Below are 25,293 nucleotides of genomic sequence, written 5' to 3' on the forward strand. Positions count from 1 at the left end.
TTGTACAAGTCTGTTGATGCATTATTCAATTTTGGATATGATTTTTTATATGAGATTAGAATGTTATTGTTGAAGTATTTAAAACATTTGCTAAATATTTTGATAAATTATCAAAAGGAGTTCCTGATCCTATTTACGATACTATGGACCTATTTGTAAAATAATTCTAAATATATTTTTGGGATACTATATATGATTATTTTCTATTTTCAATTAAATATATTCATTTGAGATTTTTGTATTTAAAACTAATATTTACTAAATGAGCTCTCGAGGCAAATTTTAAAAGTCAAACCAGAATACTTTCATTTTTATACAAATAATTTAAAAAAAGTAAATTTATAAAAAAATAGTCAAAAAACTATATGATTTTTACTGTAGTTTACCAATTGATTGATGGTGTTTTATCTTGAAGAATACTCCGAATGAAATAGTACTATTATTTATTAATTTCAACATTATTAATAAAAATATTACTGCAGATGAAAATATTATATGAGTAACATGAACTTATGTGGAATTATATATATTTTCTCTTTTGTACGAACTTTTGCAACTTTTTTATTTCAAAGCTAGAATAATTGTATGCATTTTTTTGTAAAAGATTTTTATTACTGAAAAATATTCCCAATCAAATAATTCCATTAATTATTAATCTTAATCTTCAAAATAATTACGATATTGAGTTCTAAGTAATTTTATAATCTAAATATATATAAAATAAATTTTAAATCATGGTGAACTACTTTGTAATATTTCCAACTGTAATATTATCTTTTAAATAAGATTTGGCAATTAAAAACAAACTAAAAGAATCATATGTACCTTTATAATTCTTGTAAATGCTTTAATTATTATCTGTCACATATTTTATTCAATCTCTTTCTCAAAATTTGGAAAAAGTGTTTTTTATGCCTGAAGAACATACCTTTTAATAATAATACTATCAATTATTAATTTTAAAATTATTAGTAAAAATAATGCTGTAACCTTTGTTTTGTTCTTTCAATTTCAAATGTTTTCCTGCTTCAAGTATATTATAAAAAAGTATTTTTCATTATTCCAATTATATAAAATGATATTTAAACAAATATCATGTTTTGAATAAATTTTTGCATTGTTTTATTTCTCATAGCTAAAATGATTATAAGAACTTGGGCTCTAATTTTATATCTTATTTTCTCAAAAATTCAGGAAAAATAATTATAATCCAGAAAAACATCCAAAAATATATTTATATATTATTCAAACTCATTTTATTATATAAATAAAAAGAAATGACGTAGTCATTACAGTTCATGTGATTTTTCGTTTATTTCATAACTACACCTAAGTCTGTTTTTAAACGGTAGATTGGTTCCAGAAGAAGCCGTGTAAAAAAAAACCGTGTAAAAAAGACATTGATCTTATACAAAAATGGGTGATTTGTTCCTAATCTCTAAAACCTATTAAAATTAGTGAAAAACAAGAATTTTTAGGGTATTCCCCTAAATTAGTGCTATACACATTTGCTTTGACCAGCAAAAATTGTTCGTACGCGCTAAAGGGGAATTCAATTAAATATTTAAGCTAGTGTTCGCAAACTATCGATACTATCGATGGTTTCAGACTTTTTTCTTTCATAAATACTTTTTTGTGATATGAACATACTTCGCAAAAATTAAATTTGACAAAAAAAAATTAAGTACATAAAATTTCAAATCGTGCTAAATGGAATAAAATCGTGTAAAAATATTAAAAATAATCAATTTTCAAACCGTGTTATATCAAAACCGTGTACAAAAAGACCGTGTAAAAACAGACTTAGGTGTATTATATTATTTTGAACGAATCTCTTTCATATCATCGAATACATTAGCTCGATATTGCTTTTTAGCAACAATTTTTTTTTGGACTAGGAATAATAAAATGTAAAAACTTTTCAATAATACATTCAAAATTTACACCTAACTGCTGTATAATATTTATTATTTAGTTCACACATATTTTTTTTATAGATATAATAATCATTAAAAATGTATATATATATATATATATATATATAAATAATTGCTACTTTTCCAAATTGTTTATATATGAAGAAATTACTCATAAGATTTTTCATATGAGATAGGAATGTTATTGTTGAAGTATTTAAAACATTTGCTAAATATTTTGATAAATTATAAAAAAGGAGTTATAGATCCTACTTACGATACTATAGACCTATTTGTGAAATAATTCTAAAGATATTTTTGGAATACCTACTATAAATGATTAATATATATTTTAATATATGTTGAATTTTGATTTCATTTCATTGATTTACGATATGTAATGTATTTATTAGAGATTTCTGCATTATAAACTTTTACTTGAGCTTTTTAGAAGAATTTTAAAAGAAAATCTATATTTTTTATATGTTCATATTATTCCTACAATCTTACACATTATACAAACAATTTTATGAAATGCTAATTTATAAAAAAAATCTACTGAAAAAAATGATGTGATTTTTACTGTAGTTTACAATTTGATGATGGTTTTTGATCTTGAAGAATGTTCAAAATGAAATAGTGTATAGTAATGAAATTTGTTATTAATTTCAATATTATTAATAAAAATGTTACTGCAGTTGACAGTATTAATTTTCGTTGAAAATAATATTATATATGTGACAAAAGTTGTAGGCAACAAGAATTTTGATATGGAATTATATATATATATATATATATATATATATATATACATATATATATACATATATATATTCTCTCTTTTGTATGAGCTTTTGCAATTGCTTTATTCCAAAGCTAAAATAAATTTGTACACTTATTTTGTAAAATGATTTTTCTTCCTAAAGAGTATTCCTAATAAAAAAAAATCTATTGATTATTTATTTTAACGTTATCAATAAAAATAATATTGTCAACTAACTATAATCGATTTTCTGGTAAATCAAATGAATTTTTAAATTAATAATTATATGAATCGACCATGATTGTAAGTATGTTTCAAATTTGGAAAAATACTTTTTATCAGCTCATTTATAGTTACAACATTTACAACAAGTTTCAACACTTTTTTTAGAAAACGTATATATTGTATCATGAAAAAATATTTTTTCCATTGATTAATTCTAATTTTAAATACGTAAACTATGTATTTTTAACAATAAAAAGTAATATTATTACTCAGTTTTATTTAAGTGCTACTTTAGCTTATTTCATAACATAAATATTTTGAATAAATCTTTTTCCATATCGTCGATATCATTGGCTCTAAATTGCTTTATTAGCAAAAAATTATATTAGACTAGATAATAATATGCAAAAAATTTGTTCTTTTTAATTTTACTTTTTGATAATATATTCAAAATTTATATCTACCTTCTATATAATATCCAGTTCAAACTTAATTTTTTTATTGACTTTTAAAAACATTTAAAAACTTTTAAAAATATATTTCAGTTATCACTTTAATTTATTTTGTTAAATAAATAGTAGCTACTTTTCGGCTACAAAACAAATTTCAATTTTAATCAATATTTTAAACTAAAATTTGCTTTCGAAATTTTAAATGACTCATGACTTTTTACTCTCTTAATACATATTGGTATAAAAATGTTATACTTTTATTTTGCATATTGATTAAAATAATATTAAATAGCTAAACAAATAATAATTGTTGAAACTTACTTTTTAACTTTTTTTTATTAGTAATTTATGTTTTAAAACAGAATCAAAATTGATTTTTAAAATTTACTTTTTAAATATTAAAAATTTTAAATTATACTGAAATGGTTAATAGTAATTGTTGGAACTTATTTTTCCATCCATTTGTTAATTTTGAATATTATCAAATATCTACTTATAACTTGAAATATTTATAATAATTTTCATAAATCTGAATCATATAAAAGCTTAATATGTCAGCAATACAGAATTTAATTTTGTTTGCATTATTGGAAACAAAAATAATTTATATAATAATTTAAATGGTCAGTGTAAAATTATACAAATATGTTTACAATATAATATATAATAATATTATAGCTTTTAATTCTTACAATGCAGCTGAATTAGAAATATTGTACCTTTATTATAATGTTACAAATTAAAAACGCTTCAAACTCTCTCTTATTTAAGGAATTTGTCAATAAATTCATTTAGTATTTTTTATAAATATTTTTTATTCTGGATAGTGCAACTGATTTAATTTTAAATCAAAACATTTATATGATATTTAATACTTTTATGATTTATTGACTTGTAATGCACTAATTAACTTCCCGTAGGGCAAGTTATAGTAATCGCAAAAAAATCGAAAATGAAAATTTTTGCATTTCGTGTATTTTTGCATGTGCGTGTGTATATGTATGTGCGGATACAAATTTTCGTCGACGATTTCGGGAACACCGATCAACCGATTGATAAGGAGACGTGCTGATTAGTTTTTGGCGAAGTCAGGTCTAGCCTTTCCGAAGATACGGAGCAAAAAGTGCCGAAAACGGTAACTCAGTTTTCTGAGTTCAAAAAACATTTTACTTGTATTGACAAGGTGAAGAACCGATCAAATTTTCATAAAGGCAGGTGTAGCGGTTTCGGAGATCTAATGAAAAAAGTAAAAAAAAATGCCATTTGGCGGTCAAAAATGATCATTAGACATATGCACATCAAATTATCAGATATTTTATAGAGATTTTAACAATAAGTATAATTTTGGTTTACATTCCTATGGGTTCCGTACCAATGTTTACGTGTTAGACGTCGACGCGGCGCTTACGCGGTTTGATATTTCGTCTTTATGCAGTTAAAGCAGTACCATTGCTTTGAAAAAAAGTTTAGATCTTTCAAAATATGTCAAAATAAAGAAAACATTTTTTTTTCAAAAAAAAAAAATAAAAAAAATTTTTTTTTTCGAAAAAAAAGTAATTATTGGCTAATTGTTTGTCAAAAATCTTATTTTTTCGATGTAAATTTTTTTCAAAAATGTTAATCGTTTTTAAAAAAAATAATTTTTGGTACGGGAAGTTCCAGCAATTTGCCTTAAGGCACGATGCCTTAATTGCCTTAAGACAGAATTCCACTTACAGCTAGTTTAATCATCGAATCGGATTCCCTGTTCTCACATTCTTCTGTTGAATCGTCCAAAAACTAATATCACTGCTGCTTCTATCAGGCTGTCCGATGCAGAACCTGGATACTTGTGGCTGCAAGGCCAAAGCTTATACACCAACGCCACGGACAAACCACAATAACGTCATGAAAATCTTTTTATTTTCACATTTAAAATTTATCGGTATTGCATCTCTAGTGTAGCTGTGTTTGATAGTTGTATTTGTTTCTATGATGAAAACATGACATCGCTAAAATTTGAATTCCAACTCACAAATTGCTCATGGTCAAGTCTATTTATCATCTTAACACTAGCTAGTTATTTAATTAATTCATTCTGAATTGCTCGCATATATTTTTCTGAAGTCTCTTCGACAGTAACTGACTCGCAGTTTGTATATAAACATTTAAAAAGCTAGTGATAGTGATGTCAACTTATCAACCAAATTTATAATATAATTGTTATAAATTTTAGAAATTTGTAGTGTTTTAATATATAGTTTAGTGCTTTAATATATCATTTTGCGCAGATGAAATAAAATAAGGTGATAAAAATATTTATAAACTAAAATTAAATCAGTGTAGGCATAAATTTGTTTCCGCATACTTTTTTTTTTTTATTAACTCTTTTATTTACAACTGTCCAGTATAGGACATTCAGTAAATTTAATGGATTTACAATAGTCCGCCAAAAAGGTACATTGTATACTACTTTGACTTGTTGGAAAAAACAACTCAGTAGTTGTTTTTTCGATATAAAATTTACAATATTTACTTATTAAATAATTTCTTATAATGAGAGTTTTTGCATATAGATCTGATCTGTTACTATATGCAAAAAATAAATATTGTTTCCAAAATATTATAGTAAAACCGTAAGCTTTAGTAAACTAGTTGGTATTGGTATTTTGCCTTGAGGCAAGTTACATGAACTTCCCGATATGTGTAAATAATCGACTTAATCAATAAAGAAAATTAATTTATGAGTGATTAAAAGTATTCCGAGTGGATTTATTACACATAATTAAAAACGAACAAACTTGTTAACTGGAGTATTTTCTAAAAGCAAATTTTCAAAAATCAATAATTTTTATAATTGAACCAGTTTCCATAGGACTTTAATGGTTTAGTATGTTCATTAAGACCAAATACTCTATCGTTATAACAAGTAAATTGTCTAATTTTAATTTAAACAAACGTCAAAAAAACTACTCGTTTTCTCAAACTTTGATGAATTTTTAAAATTAAACTACTTGTCGTAAGGCCGCAATATTACAGTAAGTTCTATAAGACCAAGATATGTATCTTCAAAAAAAGTTCCATAAAAATCGATTTCAATTATTTTTCAACAGTTAATTACAAGAAAACGGCTCGGTAGATTTTCACCTAAAACTAATCAGTATCATTCCCAACTAATATCTTTCGAACAGTTTTTGATTTTTTAAAATCGGTTCGGTAGTTTGAGGTTAAATGTGGACGAAAAGTTTAACTTTTTTTTTTTCAAATTACAAAGAAACGGCTCAGCAGACCGTCTCACAAAACTGGCAAACGATAGTCCACATTAAGATACATCAAATAGCTTTTAAATTTCTGAAATCGGTTCAGGCGTTTTTGAGAAAACGTCGATCAAAAGTCTAATTTTGACAAATGCCAAAAAAACGATATTAATTTTTGCAAACTTTGAAGAATTTTCAAAATTAAACGGCTTGTCGTAGGGCCGTAATATTTTAGTATTATCTAGATCTACTGTCAATAAAAAATAATAAAGACCGTCGAAATTTTTTTTTAAACTTTATTACAAGAAAACGGCCCAGCCGATCTTTACCAAAAACTAATCAGCACGATTCCGAACCAATATCTATCGAACGGTTTTTGAATTTTCAAAATCGATTCAGAATTGCGGGCTAAAACGTGGAAAAAAACGACAAAAAAATTTTCACTTTTCTGCAATTTATAAAGAAACGGCCCGGCCGATCGTCGCACAAAACTCAGAAACGCTAGTCCTCATCGAGATACATCGATCGGCTTTTAAATTTTTGAAATCAGTCCATCTGTTTTAGAGAAAACGTCGATTTACGGCAAAAAATCTGTTCACACACTCACACACACATACTTTTTCCAAATTTGGTCTCATTCGATTCAGAATGGCTTGAAACGTCGAGAAAACATAAAATTAGCGAGTCGGATTTTTTGATGAAAACATAAACTTCTCCTTCAGGAAGTTAAAAAGTTGAACTATTTTTCGCAGATTTGTTATGTTTATATGAAAAGCACTTAAATTAAATTTAAAAATGTTAAAGAAAATTCCTCGTATTGCCGCAGGTTATTTAAGAGTTTTGTGGTAAATAGTGTATCTATAAAAGTAAATCAACTAATTATCTAAATTCCATGAATTGTGTATTAAACTTGTTGAAAGTGGTATTTTGCCTTGAGCCAAGTTGCAAAACGTCAAGTTCCAGATCTGTAACAAAACTGTTCGAAAGATATTAGTTGGGAATGATACTGACTAGTTTTAGGTAAAGATCGACCGAGCCGTTTTCTTGTAACTGTTGAAAAAAAATGTTTTGACAATCTTTATGAAACTTTTTTGACAATAGATAGCATGGTCTTGTAGAACATACTGAAATATCCTACGACAAGTAGTTAAATTTTAAAAATGCATCAAAATTTGAAAAAATATTATGGTCAAAATTTGTGTCAAAATAATTAATAAAATCACAGCTAATTTTAATGTGTTTGAAAAAACTCAATTGAAAATCGCAATGTTTAGATTTAATTAAAAGAGAAAACTTGATTTTCGAAATAAACAGTTGAAAATGTTTTCTAAATATCCAAATCTCAATTTCTGTTCAAGATTGTGAGCTAAAACGTAGACAAAAAGCTTTACACGTTACATCGAAACGGCTCGGCCAATCGTCGCACAAAACCATGAATGACTTTCGCATTTTTAAAATCGGTTCAAGAGTTTTTGAGAAAACGTCGATGAAAGGTCTAATTTTGGCAAAGGCCAAATAAACGCAACTTATTTTTACAAACTTTATAATATTAAGCCTTAATATTTTAGTATGTTCTACAAGACCACGGTATCTATCGTCAAAAAAAAAATTCATACAAATCGTCGAGAAATTTTTTTTCAACAGTTAATTACATTAAATTGGGCCGGAAAATCTTGTAGAATTACTAATAAACATAAATATGAAATTTGCTTATACCCTTGTGAATTGCTAAAATGATTAGAAAATTACTGAATATATAATTAAATCAACTAGAAATAAATTCTCGTTTTTACATTAAAATATTTTAATAATATAATTACAGCTTGTAATTGCCGATGTGCCATGAATAAGCATTTTATAAATATTGTCTTGTGAGATGAGTAAAAACAAAACTCATCTTACCAATTAAAAATAAAATACAAATTTGATAATCGATAATGTTTTCCAGTAATCAGTCGATAACAATTTTTATCTTTATTTAGTTATCATGTAAAATTTTTGAATGTTGTATATATACGCGTGCAAATTTTCAAACAACGTAGTAATTGTGTATATCATTAATAAATTAATATTACCTTATTAATGGTAATATAAGGTAATTAAAATTTTTATTTTAGTTAATTATAATTTGTTCCATATATGTATTTACTTTAATAAACTAACGGTGAATGGCATCGTGGGAAAATTGCTGGAACTTCACATACCGTAATTAAACATTGTAAAAAAATCAATAATCAATAAAAATTGATATTTAGTGGTGTATGGCATCGTGCCTTAAAGCAAATTGCTGGAACTTCCCGTACCAAAAATATATTTTTTTTTAAACTTGCAAAAAATTTGATTTTTGAGAATTTTTAAATGTTTTAAAAAAATTGACTTTTTTAAAATAATTTTTTTTTCATATTGTGAATATATTTTGGAAACTTTGAACTTTTTTTTCAAAGCACACGCGCTGCTTTAGCTCCATAGAGATGAAATATCGGAGCGCGTAAGCGCTGCGTAGCAATCTAACGGACAAACAATGTTACGGAACCCATAGAAATGTAAACAAAATTTATACTTGTTATTAAAATCTCTATAATTATCTAATAATTTGATGTGCATATGTCTAATGATCATTTTTGACCGCCAAATGGCATTTTTTTTTTACTTTTTTTACTAGATTTCCAAAACCGCTAGACCTTCTTTCCCAACAATTTAATCAGTTCTTTATCTTGTCAATAGAAGTAAAATGTTTTTTGAATTATTAAAATCGAACGCTCCGTTCTCTTAAAAACTGATTCACCGTTTTTGGCACTTTTTGCCAAAATCTTCGAAACAGCTCGACCTGCCTTTGCCAAAAACTACTCAGCACGACTCTTTGTCAATAGAAATCAAATGATTTTTGAACTACTGAAATCGGTTGAACCTTGTTCACAAAATCGTCGACGAAAATTTGTATCCGAACACACACACACACATACATATACAACAATTTTTTAGAAGATGTTCAGAAACCTTTGAAACGTACAGATATATAAATATGTTCATTTTCCATTTTTTTGATTCAAAATTTTCAAAATATTTCAAAATTGAAAGTTTATTTTCCAAACAAGTCTTTAAAAATTTATTTAAAAAATGTAAAATTTCTCAAACATCTAATTTTTTCAAAGTTTAAAAAAAAATATATTTGGTACGGAAAGTTCGAGCAATTTGCCTCAAGACACGAGCACGACTAGTTCCATACACCACTAGTTCTTGAAATTTTCTCAAAATGTTTTTTGAGCCATTCAAGTCACTTGATCTTTACTGTATGAACTATATCAGTAAATCCATATATATGAAAACAAAATCTGTGCTTCAATAATTTAAAATCTCTATTAAATATCTGATAATTTGATACACATATGTTCAATCACCATTTTTGCCTTTTTTTCTTTGTTCTCAATTAATAATTTTAAAACCAAATAAAATATTTTTTGAATCATTCAAATCAGTCGATCCGCACTCTCGAAATCGTGAGCGAAAAATTGTATCCAAATATATATTCACACGCAAAAACACACTCGCACACACAACACCCATACATCCATTTTTTTCTAAGGTATGCCAAAATGTTCAGAAGTCCTTAAGCAAGTATAATATCGAGATATTTGCACATTTTGCATTGAAACTAATATCGAAATTTAGCATATTTTCTAATTGTGACATTATTGCAATTAATTTAATAATTTTACAAGTTAATAATGTAATGATGTTTCATTTACAGCAACATGTGGGGCTTACTTTCACTAGGGATCTTTCTATTATGGGTCTTTTACAAATATGCTACATGGACCTTCGACAGATTTAAAGGAACCAACGTTCCTTACCTGAAGCCAGTGGCCCTCATAGGAAATTCTTTGAAATTTTTGTTAAAACAAGAAGATATGATTGAAAGTATAGGGAAACCATATACAAAATTCCCTCGAGCCAGGTATGCACTAGTTAAAGAATTTTTAGAAAAGAAAAAATGATAACTTGGAGATAGAAAGCATTAATTAGTAGGAGAGACTGAGTACGGTTGGTTCATGGTCATAACAGCTAAACTATACTGAATTTGAGATAGGGTCCAAATGGAGAAAGATAAATTATGATTTGAAACGTAATGCGATTACTATAACTACCATTACGGGAAGTTGTAAAATACAAATATGTCACATCTAAGATTGGACAACTACTCGGTTACCTTCCATCAAACACCTATACAATAAGACTTCAGAACAACTACTGAATTATCCTCATGATGAAAAGAAATATTATTTGAAAATGATTGTTTTTATAGATTTGTAGGAATCTTTCAAATGCGCTTACCATCTATCATGATACGAGATCCAGAGCTCATCCGTCAGGTGGCAGTTAAAGATTTTGACAGTTTCACAAACCATAGACCATTTGTCGATCCTGCTCTAGAACCACTGTTCGGAAGCAGCCTTTTTCTTCTAAAAGGTACAGTATTCAACTATTTTGAATTTACTTAAGTTTGCATTCAACTACTTTGAATTTAGATCAAGCAATATATAAAAATATTTTTTATAGATCAGAAATGGCGCGACATGCGATCTACCCTCAGTCCAGCTTTTACTGGGAGCAAGATGCGACTAATGTACGAATTTATTATTGAGTGCGCAGAACAATTGACTGATCATTTACATGAGGAAGTTGAGAAAAAAGGTAACAACCTAAATTCATTAATTTCATATCAATTACAGAGGTTGTATTAAAATCAGGGTCTGTCTGACCCAGCTCCATAACATACAAGTGACGATGCAGTTTATGTATAAAACGCTTGAATGCACAGCAAATACATCACATTTTGACTGTATTCAGTATGATTCAGTAGCATATTGTATGCAGTTTGGAGCGCAACATGGCCTTGCCATAACATTGGTCTGTTGTGCGGCAGAATAGGACCATAAATTTCAAAATTATATCATCACAATTTCAAATATTGCTAAATTCAATTTTCAATTATTGCACATATCGTAGAATTCATGCAACTTTCCTGAAGGCAAAATTCCGTTTACACCTAGATAGTCCTGTTCCTTAAGGCAAATGCCACTTACACCTAGGCTATCTATTTCTTAAATAGCAGTTTTTTCCAGGTACTTTGGATCTAGAAGTAAAAGAGCTCGTCACAAAGTATGCAAATGATGTCATAGCTTCTTCTGCATTTGGGATTAAGGTAGACACTTTAAAAGATCCTGATAATATATTTTACAAAATGGGAAGAAAAGTTAGCAATTTCTCGGGATTTTGGGTCAGCTTGAAATTTTTTGCCTTCTTGCTGATACCTCACATCATGAGGGTGAGCAAAATATTTCTGAACATCAAACTTCTAATACTGAAGGAATTTTATTATTTTCACAAATTTTTTATTTAGGTTCTCAGAATAACTTTACTGGATCAAGATTGTGGCAAATTCTTCCGCACTTTGGTGCACGATACTATGGATGAGAGAGAAAAGAAAGGAATTGTTCGTCCTGATATGATTAATTTGCTTATGCAAGCCAAAAAAGGAGGTTTGAAACATGAAGCTGATGTAGATGAATCTTCAGGTTTTGCCACTGTTACTGAATCTTCAATCACCAAATCATCTACCCATAAAAGAGGTAAGTGAGATTACATAGATACTTCATTTAAAAATATCTTAATAAAAGATTCAACTTAACTTCTAAGTTCCTATATGAACCAGTCAGTTGATTAGTTAAAAATTTCAGTTTGGTCAGACGATGAGATTACTGGTCAAGCAATGATCTTCTTCTTGGCTGGTTTCGAATCAATTTCTACATCAATCTGCTTTGTTGCATACGAATTAGCAATAAATCCAGAAGTTCAGAAAACTCTGCAAGATGAAATAGATGCAGTTTGCGTTGAATTGGAACAATCTAATCAAAAACTAGTAGATTATGAAAGATTGCATAAGATGAAATACTTGGATATGGTCATATCAGGTAATAAATTTTATTTTTGACTCATTGGTTTCAATTATAGAAGTTATAAATTTATATTTTAGAGGGCTTAAGAAAATGGCCAGCAGCACCATTCACTGACAGAGTTTGCAATAATGGATACACTTTGGAGGATTATGAAGGAAACAAATTTGAGGTTGATGAATTTATTTGATAAAAATATTTCATGAAAAATATATTAATACTATGATCATTTACAGGTGAAGAAAGGAGAAGCTCTAATGATTCCAATATATAACATACATCACGATGAACAATATTATGAAAATCCGCATAAATTTGATCCAGAAAGATTCAGTGAAGATAACAAACAAAATATAAAACCTTTTACATACATGCCTTTTGGAGTAGGACCCAGGAATTGCATAGGTATCAACAATAACATAGATCAATCATAACATATCACTTACAAATTAAAATTATATATGTCATTTGTAAATCATCGTGGATAAATAGAGACTCTGTCCCTATCCGGCAAAGTAAAACTTCTTTAGGCGCGACTAAGGAGTAAATCTGTACAAATGCAACGGAAATTGCGTTACGCCCGAAATGTTCGTCATTTTATATAAAATACTTTTGACATATCAAACATATTTTTTACAGGATCAAGATTTGCTCTCATGGAAATGAAAGCACTGCTTTTCAATATTTTGAAAGAATTCGACATCGTACCTTCCGAAAAAACTCAAATTCCATTAAAGTTGTCGAGGAATTCAATTCAAATGAGACCCGAAAAAGGCTTTTGGATGAAGTTGAAGCCACGAAAATCCAGGAATTAGGTGCAATTGATATGAAACTTATTATTATAATTATTTACTATTATATTATATAATTATTTATAACTAGAATATTTTCATTTTTAAAATATGCTAGTTGGATAGAAACAAATTTTCATAAGAAAATCGTATATAAAATTATTTTAAAATTTAATATCGTATGAAATTTTCTTTAATATCATAAAAAATAAACTCCTAATTTAGTATTAAAAAGTATTATCATTTAATTTATATTTGCTTTTCTGAAGATTTGCAGTAATCATTAGCCTTCAGGTAGAAGGTTTTAGGTTCAATACCTGTCTCAGACAGCGTGATATCAAGCAGAAGTGATATAGGTTTAAACATGAGAATGTGGATTTAAACTAAGTCTACAATTGAAAATATTGAAAATACATAATTAGTATTAGAATAGTTAATAAATAATAAAATATATCAAATATAGACAGCACAATCGTTGAGACTCGTCAACTAAAAAAATCTACGTTGAAATTGCTGTCCAAAATAAATTAGTATATAAAGTATACAAAAATTCTATGCACTTTATAGTTGTTACATCGATGACAAATCTGTACATTGAATATTTTGAACAGTATCAGGAAGTGACAGATTCGTTTTACATAACTTCCTCTTTCAAAAATTTGACCAGAGTTCAATTAAAAAACCTGTTCGATTTCGAATATAATTAAAATAACAAAGATAATAAATTTAAACATTCTCAAATTTTTATGTTGCATGATTAATAATTTTGTAAAAAATTATGTTTTTTCGAAAATTGCAAAAAGTTTACGTGAGTTTAAGTGTATGTTTGTATGTGAGACAAAATTTGACCTATGATCGACGATTTCTGAAAAATGCAAAAATTTAAAAAGAATTCGATGTAGTGGGTAAAAACATGATTGACTGAACAGTTTCTATGGAATTAGCAAAAAAGCGCTAAAATTTTTCATCAAGGTTTTCGTCACAAAACCTAAACGAATTTTGAAATTCGAAAAATATTATTAATACTTATTGATTAAGTCGATTATTTACATGTATCGGAAAATTCACGCAACTTGCTTTAAGACAAAATGCCACTTACATACAGTCGTTATTCCTTCTAGTCTTCAGAATTGTGTTTTAACTAAATAATTCATACTTTATTAAAAATTAATTAATAAGAATTATGATCCGGTGGAAGCCTGAATGCCTGAATTTAGAATTTGTTATTATTAGTTCGTTTAATGTTTTATCTTATTTCATCACATTTATCTTAATAAATCAAACATCCTATTTATCTTATTTTATCATAAAAAAACTCATTATCAACAATGATTGTTGGAATCGAAATTGATTATTTAAATGCAAGTAAAGACCTCGAAACTTAAAAAAGAGACAGAAAAACAAAACCATAGGATTTAAAATTTTGAATTCGGTGCAGCCCGTTTTCGTGAAAGCATCGACGAAACCTCATATTTTGTCAAACGATCCAGAAGGACTTGATACGTCGAGAAAACTTAAAATTGGCAAATTGAATTTTGTGGCGTGAACACAAACTTCTCCTTCGGGAAGTTAAATATATTATCAAACCTAATGTTAAATGATACATCTGTATCCTGGCTCTGTTAGGATCAGAGGTATGCACTATATGGAAGACCCATCAAATACATCTGGGAAGTTAACAAGTATACCAGACCTATATAATAAATCGGTATGTAGTTCTAAAAAATGTAGAAGTAAAATAATTAAGTTATAAGGCGACGTAAAAAATTATAGTAAATTGTGGAAAAAAGAAGAAGGAGCTCCTCTGGATATAACCGGAAGGATTGCTGGAACTTCCCATAACGAAAATTAATATTTTTAAAAAAGCTTTACAATTTTTCGGAACATTAAAAAAAATTGATTTTTGAGAACTTTATTAAAAAAAACCATAAGGCAAAATTTTATTTTTTTTTTTCATTTTTTGAATTTTCTTGAAAATTTTGAAAACTTTTGCCCAGTATTTTTGAAACTGCTGTGCAAGCCTTTGCCAAAGCCTAATCAGCACGTCTCCCCATCAATACGAATCAAATATTTTTTAAAATACTCAAAAAGGTTGATCCGTGTTCTCGACAAAAATTTGTATCCGTACATACATACATACATAGTACACACACACATCCATCCATTTTTCGATTTCTTGCGATTACTATAACTAACCATAAAGGAAGCTAAAAAGGGCAAAGCCCAAGGATGGAAACAGAAGTTTGAAAAGTAAAATTTGATTTAGAAACAAGACAGGAAAGAAGAGTAAGTTGAATGTGGTGCCGTCATATCATAAACCTGTCTCCGGTCAAAGCACCAATAATAATAATAATTAGTAAAGTACGATACCAAAATTAACTTGACTCGCACATTTATCTCTATTTGACCTTCGTTAACATAATAATCATTCGCATTTTTGTAGCAGATAGCATAATTGTGTTCGTTTTTCTAGTCATAGCATGACGACGCTAAAATTCGGATATATTAAAACACGCAGACTCACAAACAATTCATGGTCATATATATTTATTATTACGTGACGGACTTGTACAATTAATTCGTTCTGAGTTGTTTAATATCGACCTGACATTCGTCTTCCCACATACGAGTTGAGGATCGGTCAGTACTGATGCGCAGTTTGTATACAAACATTTAAATGAATAAATTTAAATAATGATAATAATAAATAATAAAACAATAATAAAGTATTAACTAAAACACAGGTGTAATTTGCTACGAAATAGTGTGAATGTAAATGATGCAACGTTAGAGTTTGTGAACAGTATATAATTTAATGATGTGTAAATAAATAAAATAAAGGATACCTACTGAATAAATAATAAGTAATATACAGTATTAAAAGTGCAAATTACAGTGTAAACTAAACCACGTAAGTTAAAGTATATATCAAATATGAATAAGTGATATTATAATATAATAGAGTGTTCCATGGTGTAAACTCACCGGACAACCTGACATCGTGCGGTCAGGATGTCCGTTTATAGATCAACAATATGTTTCCAATTTAAAATTGCACTGTGGTGTGCAATGGCAAAGAAAAATTTCCCACATTATTCTTCCCTGAATCGAATTGGATTTTAACTCAACTTAAAAAACTGCCCTAGGGCATTACTACCCATTATTATTTTTATTATATTATAATATTTATATATTCATGTTTTGGTTTTACTTAAATGTACATAAAAGACATTTTAACTGCTACTGCTTTGTTTCACAAATAAAAATTTATAAATTATATTAGACACTAAATCAGCGATTTCCAAACCGTGGGACGAGTACTTCTGTTTCGAAATTAACCCAACATTTTTAAAATGATATTAAAAAAATAAACAACAAATAATTAGTTTTTATTCATATTTTCACATAATTTTGCCTATTAATTTGTAGTCCGATAATGTCAGTTGAATATTTATGAAATTAAATTGTTGAAGAAATTAAGGGGGACAAAACATTTTTTTATTATAGCATGAGGGCGCAGTGCAAAAAGGTTGGAAACCACTGCACTAAATAATTATATTCAAGTTTAATTAAAATTATATTCTTTTCGAAAAAGAGCTTTCAAAATTTTTTTGAAGCTTTTTGGTGTTTTATTACAATTACTGTTTTAAATTAAACATTGACATGAGTTATTTAGTAGTTAATTTAATAAAAATTAATTTAGAAGGTAACTCATAGGTTAACTTCTCCTAAATAATTATACTCAAGTTTTGTAAAGGTTAGATTCTTCTTAATAGAGAGCTTTTAAGATGTACACATGTTTCAAATCTTTTTGGTTATTAATATTGCGTGGTATTTTATTGAAGTAATTTAAATAAAATAACATTTTTTAGAAGCTTAACAGTTTGAATAGTTTTTAAGAATTTCAATATTTTTTCAATTATCTTTTTTTTCAGTATCTAATTTTTTGCTTATTTAAAAAAACCGAATCTATTAGCAGCTTCACAACAATAAATATCAGAATCATTGCCAATTATTAAAAGATATTGAAAATTCAAATAATAAAATATTTTAATAAATAAAAAAGTCAAAACTATTATTCTTCAACCATATCAAGAAAATACAAAGGAAAAATATTACTATTCCAAAATTAAAATATGTAAATGATTTTCTAACATTTAAAAACTAAATTTTATTTCAAAAATATATAATTAATTTTAATTATGTGAATTTTATCAAACATATTACTAATTACAAAAATTTACTAATAATAAAAAAATCATTTTTTAAGAATTTCTAAAAAAAATCATTCTTATCAATTCATTATATCAATAAAATAAAACAGAAGACTTAGTATAATGGCTATATATTTGAAAATTTATTATTATCCTAAAATATATTATTTTATATTACTAATTTTAAATTTGTAGATGCTTTACTGTTATTAAAAAAAAACACATTTCATTAAAGAAAAAAAGAAATCATTAATTTACTAATTAATTACTAAACAACTAAACAAAATAATTAATTTTACTATTTCAAAATAATATCAAAAATGTAGTTATGTTAAAATAAATATGATCAAAACTAATTTGCTTACATCAGAAGTAATACTTGATGTATTAATAATAAAAACAAATTGAACAAAGTCATTTTTAATGATTAAAAAAACTTTCAATTATTTCAATAAAATACAACGCTATAATAATAACCAAAAAGTTTCGAAAAATTATAATTCTTAATATAGAGTATTAAGAAGAATTTAACCTTTACAATACTTGATAATAATCATTTAGAAGAAGTTAACCCATGAGTAAATGAAAATTTATTAAATCACTTACATCAATATTTAATTTAAAACAACAGTTATTAGGATAAAATACCAAGGAGTTTTAAAAAAATTTATAAAGACTCTTTATTTAAAAGAATATAATTTTCGTGAAACTTATTTATTTGATTTCATTAAAGATTTGGTTAATTGAATTTTTTTTAACTAAAATTATCAGTTCTTAATATTAATATATAAAGCTATTAGTAAAATAAATAACATTTTCGATTCAAGGCAAATACTAAGAGTTTCTCATATTGAAAATACTGATTACGTTTTGTACATATATTACAAATGATAATGATAACGTTTGAAAGATATATATTTTTTGTAAGTTCTGATCGCAATATTAATTTATTCAACAACTATAAATAATTATCAAGTATCTCAGATAATGATAATAAATTGATATATGTAATTATATCAATTTTGCATAGAATGGTATACCACAAAGTTAAAGCACCTGTGCATGATAAAGCAAATATGAATATTTAAAATTTAGATATATTATTTTTCAAAAATTGTGAATTAAATATCTTGTTTAAATTTATAAACTCCATAAATCAAAACAACAACCGTTTATATTCTTGGAGTCAGAATATAACTTTTAATATATTAGTTAAAGATGTCGGATCTCAAGAAATAACATTTAATCAATCAGAAGAGTTCCGCGATTGTCGGCAACGTTCGCTCAGCCAGTGACGTCACAGTCCCTTTTATGTTTGTTATAATACTAACTATATACAACAGAAAACATATGAGGACTAGTAGCCCATATAGTGCAAAGTAGTATAAAGTACCTTTTTTTTTCAATTTCAGCAGCATGATAGCTTTAATATTATTAGGAGCTATTTTACTTTGGCGCTTATACAAATATGGAACTTGGAACTACGACAGATTCAAGGGCACGGTTGTTCCTTATTTAAAACCAGTGCCCTTTATAGGAAATTCTTTAAAATTCATTTTAAGACAAGAAGATATGATTGAGAGCATGGGAAGGTCATACATAGCGTTTCCAAATCACAGGTAATAATAAAATAAAAACATATTAATAAAAATGATAAAACTTATCGTTTATCAACTGCAGATAATACTTATTTCTCTCCATAATTTTTTATTGAAAATTGACAATTTAAAAATTGTTTAATTAATTTGATAATTATATTTCAACGTGTTTTCAGTATAGCTGTTTCATTGAAATGGTTTATCTATTATTTAGCTTTCTAAACGAAACTTTAATCACCATCAATTTAATTTTATATTTTATATTGCTATTTTGAAAAATTTCAAATTACCTTTAGATATCATGGTATTAGAAGTTATCATAAGCTATTTAGTTTTGTCTAGTATCTTAAATATGACTTAGATGGAAGATTTAAAATTAACTCCAATGAAAGAGCTGCAGCATTAGAAATTAATATCGCCTGATTGTAACCTTATATTAGTTCCCATATTCAAATAATAGTGATTTCATAGATTTGTAGGAAACTTTCAAATGGGCTTACCTTCAGTTTTATTGCGAGATCCTGAACTAATTCGTCAAGTAGCCGTCAAAGATTTCGACAATTTTCCAAACCATCGTGTTTTCTTCGACCCAGCAGCAGAACCATTATTTGGAAGCAGCCTCTTTGCTCTGCAAGGTGAAATAATTTATCATTAGTAGATTGATTTTAACTATTCCTAGCTAAATATATTGATGTAACAATTGATGCCAGGAGCTTTGTATATTTAAGTTATGAAATTATTATTTTTTTGTAGATCAGAAATGGCGTGACATGCGAGCTACCCTCAGTCCAGCTTTTACTGGAAGCAAAATGCGACTCATGTACGAATTTATTATTGAGTGTGCACAACAGTTGACTGATCATTTACATGAGGAAGTTAGTAAAAAAGGTAAGTGTAGCCAATTTCTATTATGAAAACATGTATTGACAACATGTATGTAAACGTCTTAAAAACACAATAAAAACGAATTAGAAACATTTAACTAGTACAGTTATCACTTCAGTCAATAAGTCCAGAGGAGAACTAAAAAAAACATTTTTTTTGGCAAAATACTTTTTTTTATTCAGTATAGTTTTCTTCGAAGACGATATACGGATTACAGCTACCTTCGACATTTTCTGTAATACGATTTGAACTTAGCCACAAAATTCGGCTATCATCTCAGCATTTGGCAACAATTTCTTCAGAGCGAGCATCCTTGATTGAGATTTGATAACAGGATATGGTCGCTGGGGAACAGATCTAGGTAAAATAGTGAGTGGGAAAGCAATTCGGAGCCCAACTCATGTTTTATGCCACTAGTCCAGTCATTTAAGCTTAAATTTGGTAAGAATCTCGGAATTCGAGATAACCAGCTGTATACCTCAAAATAGCACCCTTAAAGTTGTCTCAAAACTACATATGGTACGTACATACTGCCATATGTAGGTTTTGAGACAACTTTAAGGGTGTTATTTTAGGGTATTACATACTTACTGCTGGGTATCTCGAATTCCGAGCAGAACTTACTATAATGAGTGGACTACACTATTTTCACGGATTTGTGACTTGGTGCGCAGCACAGATTTCTTTTAAATTTTTTCCTCGATTTTGATCTTCAAATCTTCCAATAACGTAATAGAATAGTCACTGTTGACGGTCTCGTCTTTCTCTATATAGGTGATGAAGATCATTACTTGCTTATTCAAAAAAACTGACGCCATAACCTTGCCAGCTGATTGTTTGCATTTTTTCTCGTCATCGTGTCTAGTCTACTCGGCTAACTGTCTGTACGACTCCGGAGTGTAATGATGAAGCCAGGTGTCATCTTGATAAAAAATCCAGTTTTATTTCGATTAAACAGCTCCAAATACTCTTACGTATCATCAACTCGTTATGCTTTTGGTCAAATGTGATTTCGCGCGGCACCCATTTAGCACAAAGGTTTTTCCTATTCAAATATTCGTGAACTATATGTCCTATTGGTATCTTTGGGGGTGTCAGCTATCTCAGGCAATTTTACTTTTCGGTTATCCAAAATGTTTCAGTAGACTTTTTCGATATTTTTCGGTGTATCCACCTTAATTCTCTACCATCTACCTCGATTAAGCACAGTCCAGATAACACTTATCGAGCAATACTTTGGCAGCAATAGTATTTTTACCCATCAAAAAGCAATGATGAATCAACCCACGAAATTGCTTTGAATTCATGGTTTCGAAAGACTCTAAAGTAGCGTCACTGGAACCTCTATAACTTGTAAACTAATCGTCGGATTGCAATAAAATTTTGACATAAATCTACTTGAAGATGTCGCTTCCTACAAATCATATCGATCACTACATAGCTACATCATCTATTAGTTATCCCACGGACTTATTGAGTAATGTAATACCTAGTCGATGATTGTTTAGAAAATGTACAATTTTTTATAACTTGAAGAATTGTAAATTTTAATATATATATATATATAGTTTTTAAAGCAGTTGGCATAAGATATTGGACATTTATCATTAAAGTGCCAAAATTGCAATCCACATCCTTTGCCTAAATATATTTAACAAAACCTTCTCTTTCACAGGTACTTTGGATTTAGAAATTAAGGATCTCGTCACAAGATATGCTAATGACGTTATAGCAACCTCTGCATTTGGAATTAAAGTTGATACTCTGAAAGATCCTGACAATGAATTTTATAGAATGGGTAAAAAAGTAACCAACTTTTCTGGAGTATTAGTGAACTTGAAATTTGCCGCCTTTTTGATGATGCCCCAAGTTATGAAGGTAAATTGTTCTTCCTCATAAATAAAACGCACCATCAAATTAGCTTCTAAAGTTTTTTTTATTTATAGTTTTTCAAAATAACTTTACTCAATCAAGAATGCGGCCAATTCTTCCGCATAACAATGGTACCATGTACCATTAGTACATGGTACCATGGATGAGAGAGAAAAACAAGGAATTGTTCGTCCTGATATGATTCATTTACTTATGCAAGCCAGAAGAGGAGCGTTGAAGCACGATGCAGGAGCAGATGCAACTCAGGACACAGGTTTTGCCACAGTTACTGAATCTTCAATAACAAAAACACCAACTCCAAAAAGAGGTAAGTGGTAAAAAGTAACATCAGTAGGAAGTAAGTATTTTGATCTTGCTAATTCAAGACCCACTACACGACATTGTCCTTTCAGTATTATTTTGTAGTTTACTACTTTCTATAACATTTCTTTGAATTTTTGTTTATGATTTTTCTATCTAAACTTAACCAGTTGAAAATTACAGCCTGGTCAAATGACGAGATAACTGGTCAAGCATTGCTTTTCTTCTTGGCTGGTTTCGAATCAATTTCTGCATCAACTTGTTTCATTGCGTACGAATTAGCAATAAATCCAGATGTTCAGAAAACACTGCAAGACGAAATAGATGAAGTTTGTGAAGATTTGGAACAATCCAATCAAAAACTAGTAGATTATGAAAGATTGCATAAGATGAAGTACTTGGATATGGTCGTATCAGGTAATAAATCTAATTTTTGACTCATTGGTTTTAATTCATAAAGTTATGAATTTTTATTTTAGAGGGCTTAAGAAAATGGCCAGCAGCTCCATTCACTGACAGAGTTTGCGTTAATGGATACTCTTTGGAAGATTATGAAGGAAATAAGTTTGAGGTTGATTAAATTAATACCATCTCATCAAACTGCCAATTTTTTGACATTTGATTTGGTTGTTACAGGTAAAGAAAGGAGAAGCTGTGCTGTTTCCAATATACAATATACATCATGACGAGAAATATTATGACAATCCACACAAATTTGATCCAAGCAGATTTAGTGAAGAAAACAAAAACAATATCAAACCGTTTACATACATGCCTTTTGGTGTAGGACCTAGAAACTGCATAGGTAATTATAAAAAAAAAAATAATAAGAGCACCTAAAACTTGTTCAAATTCTTTTATATATGTACTATAAAACTGAATCTCTTACTCAGCTAGAAATTCGATGATTTTTTATTAATTTATTGGAATCATTCAGCTAAAATACTTCATTTTCAAACTTTGAATTGAACCTTGGTCAATAATTAAATTCATTACTTCTTGATCAATACTTTGTCAAATTACTCAATGAGTCAATGGCACTATATATCAGGACGTTTTTGTATCAAATTTAATTTTGTGCCAGTTTGATCAAAATCTTTTTAAGTAAAATGGTTTCGCTCTAAACGAGGACACAAACGAATTAAAATTTGGTACACAAAATTCTTATCATTTAATAAAAAATTTCGCACTATTTTTACATGCAGGTTCAAGATTCGCTCTGATGGAAATGAAAACATTGCTCTTCAACATTTTGAAAGAATTTGACATAGTGCCTTCTGAAAAAACACAAATTCCATTAAAACTGGCGAAAGGCTTGATGCAAATGAAACCAGAGAAGGGCTTTTGGGTGAAATTGCAGCCACGAAAAACGATAAAATAAATACGATAGATATAAATTGATAGATTATTTTTTTATCATCACTGAATCATATCCTTGTGACATAAAAACTACTTTTGCTATATGTTCAATTTTGTCATTTGACATATAAAAAATCTAATATTTTTGATTAGTGAAAGTTGTGTTTGAAAGTTCTTAAAATTTATCCTTGTTAGAAAGATGATTTTTCATTTTTTAGAAGTATTCGAATAGGGTTTTTAATATACGAGTCAGCAAAAAATGCTGTATTTTTTATAAATCGAAGTACAAAAACGTATGGTATTAACAATTAGGACAAATATGTAGAGTTTTTAAGTAAAGCCTAATGTAGTATACTAAATGTTCAGTATTTCAAACAGCTTACAGCTTAATAGATTATTTTTTGTTGGAGCATCCTAAATTATTATTACACAAATGAGAAAATAGTTTTAGTAAAAAATTAATGAATTATATAAAAACTTTTTATATTTATAATAAAAATGATGTGTAGAATTAACCATTTGCAAACAATTATTATTGTTATGGCTCTAAATTAAATACATTGATAAATAATGTAATAAATGAGTTGCATGAGATAAGTGAGCTTGAATTTTGTATCACATAGTTAACAGCGCATAAATAAATCCAAAATTTATATTGAAAATAGCAACTTATCACAAAAATAAATAATATAAATATTCTACAAGTAATATTTTTTATTTAATGAGAAAAACTTCAAACATTTCATACTTTATTATTAGACTCCAAGAAAAACTTCAGATTTACTTGCAAGCCCATTTTAATGAAAATACTATATTTTATTGTGTTACTCTTTTTCATTTAAATTTATATTATTGTTCATGATTGTTACTAGATATTGAGTTATTTAGCAGTTGTAACAAATATTGCAATTTAAAAAAAAACTAGTTGGTTTGGTATTTAGCCTTGAGGCAAGTTACATGAACTTCCCGATATGTGTAAATAATCGACTTAATAAAAAAAAAGTGTAAATAATATTCTTTACCAATCCTACTTTGAAAAAAACGATAATAATTTTAGCAAACTTTGACGAATTTGTAAAATTAAACTACTTGTCGTAAGGCCATAATATTACAGTAAGTTCTATAAGACCATGATGTATATCGCCAAAAAAAGTGCCATGACAATCGGCTTAAATTTTTTTTCAACAGTTAATTACAAGAAAACGGCTCGGTAGATTTTCACCTAAAATTAATCAGTATCATTCCCAACTAATATCTTTCGAACAGTTTTTGATTTGTTAAAATCGGTTCGGTAGGATGAGCTTAAATGTCGACGAAAATTTAACACTTTTTTTCAAAAGTTAATTACAAGAAAACGGCTCGGTAGATTTTCGCCTAAAATTAATCAGTATCATTCCCAACTAATATCTTTCGAACAGTTTTTGATTTTTTAAAATCGGTTCGGTAGGATGAGCTTAAATGTCGACGAAAATTTAACACTTTTTTTCAACAGTTAATTACAAGAAAACGGCTCGGTAGATTTTCGCCTAAAATTAATCAGTATCATTCCCAACTAATATCTTTCGAACAGTTTTTGATTTTTAAAATCGGTTCGGTAGGATGAGCTTAAATGTCGACGAAAATTTAACACTTTTTTTCAACAGTTAATTACAAGAAACGGCTCGGTAGATTTTCACCTAAAATTAATCAGTATCATTCCCAACTAAT

General features: G+C 27.8%; 1 protein-coding gene across 1 annotated transcript; it reads left to right on the forward strand.

Moving 5' to 3' along the window:
* Positions 1-10,495: 10,495 nt before the first annotated feature.
* On the forward strand, positions 10,496-23,619 carry LOC113389286. Its single transcript, XM_026626337.1, has 20 exons — positions 10,496-10,547; positions 10,896-11,059; positions 11,150-11,284; positions 11,716-11,918; positions 11,994-12,222; positions 12,331-12,564; positions 12,627-12,718; positions 12,783-12,951; positions 13,186-13,359; positions 18,764-18,842; positions 18,964-19,170; positions 19,621-19,784; positions 19,903-20,043; positions 21,710-21,912; positions 21,981-22,037; positions 22,075-22,234; positions 22,411-22,644; positions 22,707-22,798; positions 22,864-23,032; positions 23,433-23,619. The coding sequence occupies exons 1-20, from the start codon at positions 10,501-10,503 to the stop codon at positions 23,606-23,608; spliced, it is 3,129 nt and encodes a 1,042-aa protein (XP_026482122.1). The 5' UTR covers positions 10,496-10,500; the 3' UTR covers positions 23,609-23,619.
* Positions 23,620-25,293: the final 1,674 nt, after the last annotated feature.

This window comes from Ctenocephalides felis, unplaced genomic scaffold, assembly GCF_003426905.1.
Source record: "Ctenocephalides felis isolate EL2017-DRISC unplaced genomic scaffold, ASM342690v1 CF-g0.4_SCAFFOLD_03573, whole genome shotgun sequence".
NCBI lineage: Eukaryota > Metazoa > Arthropoda > Insecta > Siphonaptera > Pulicidae > Ctenocephalides > Ctenocephalides felis.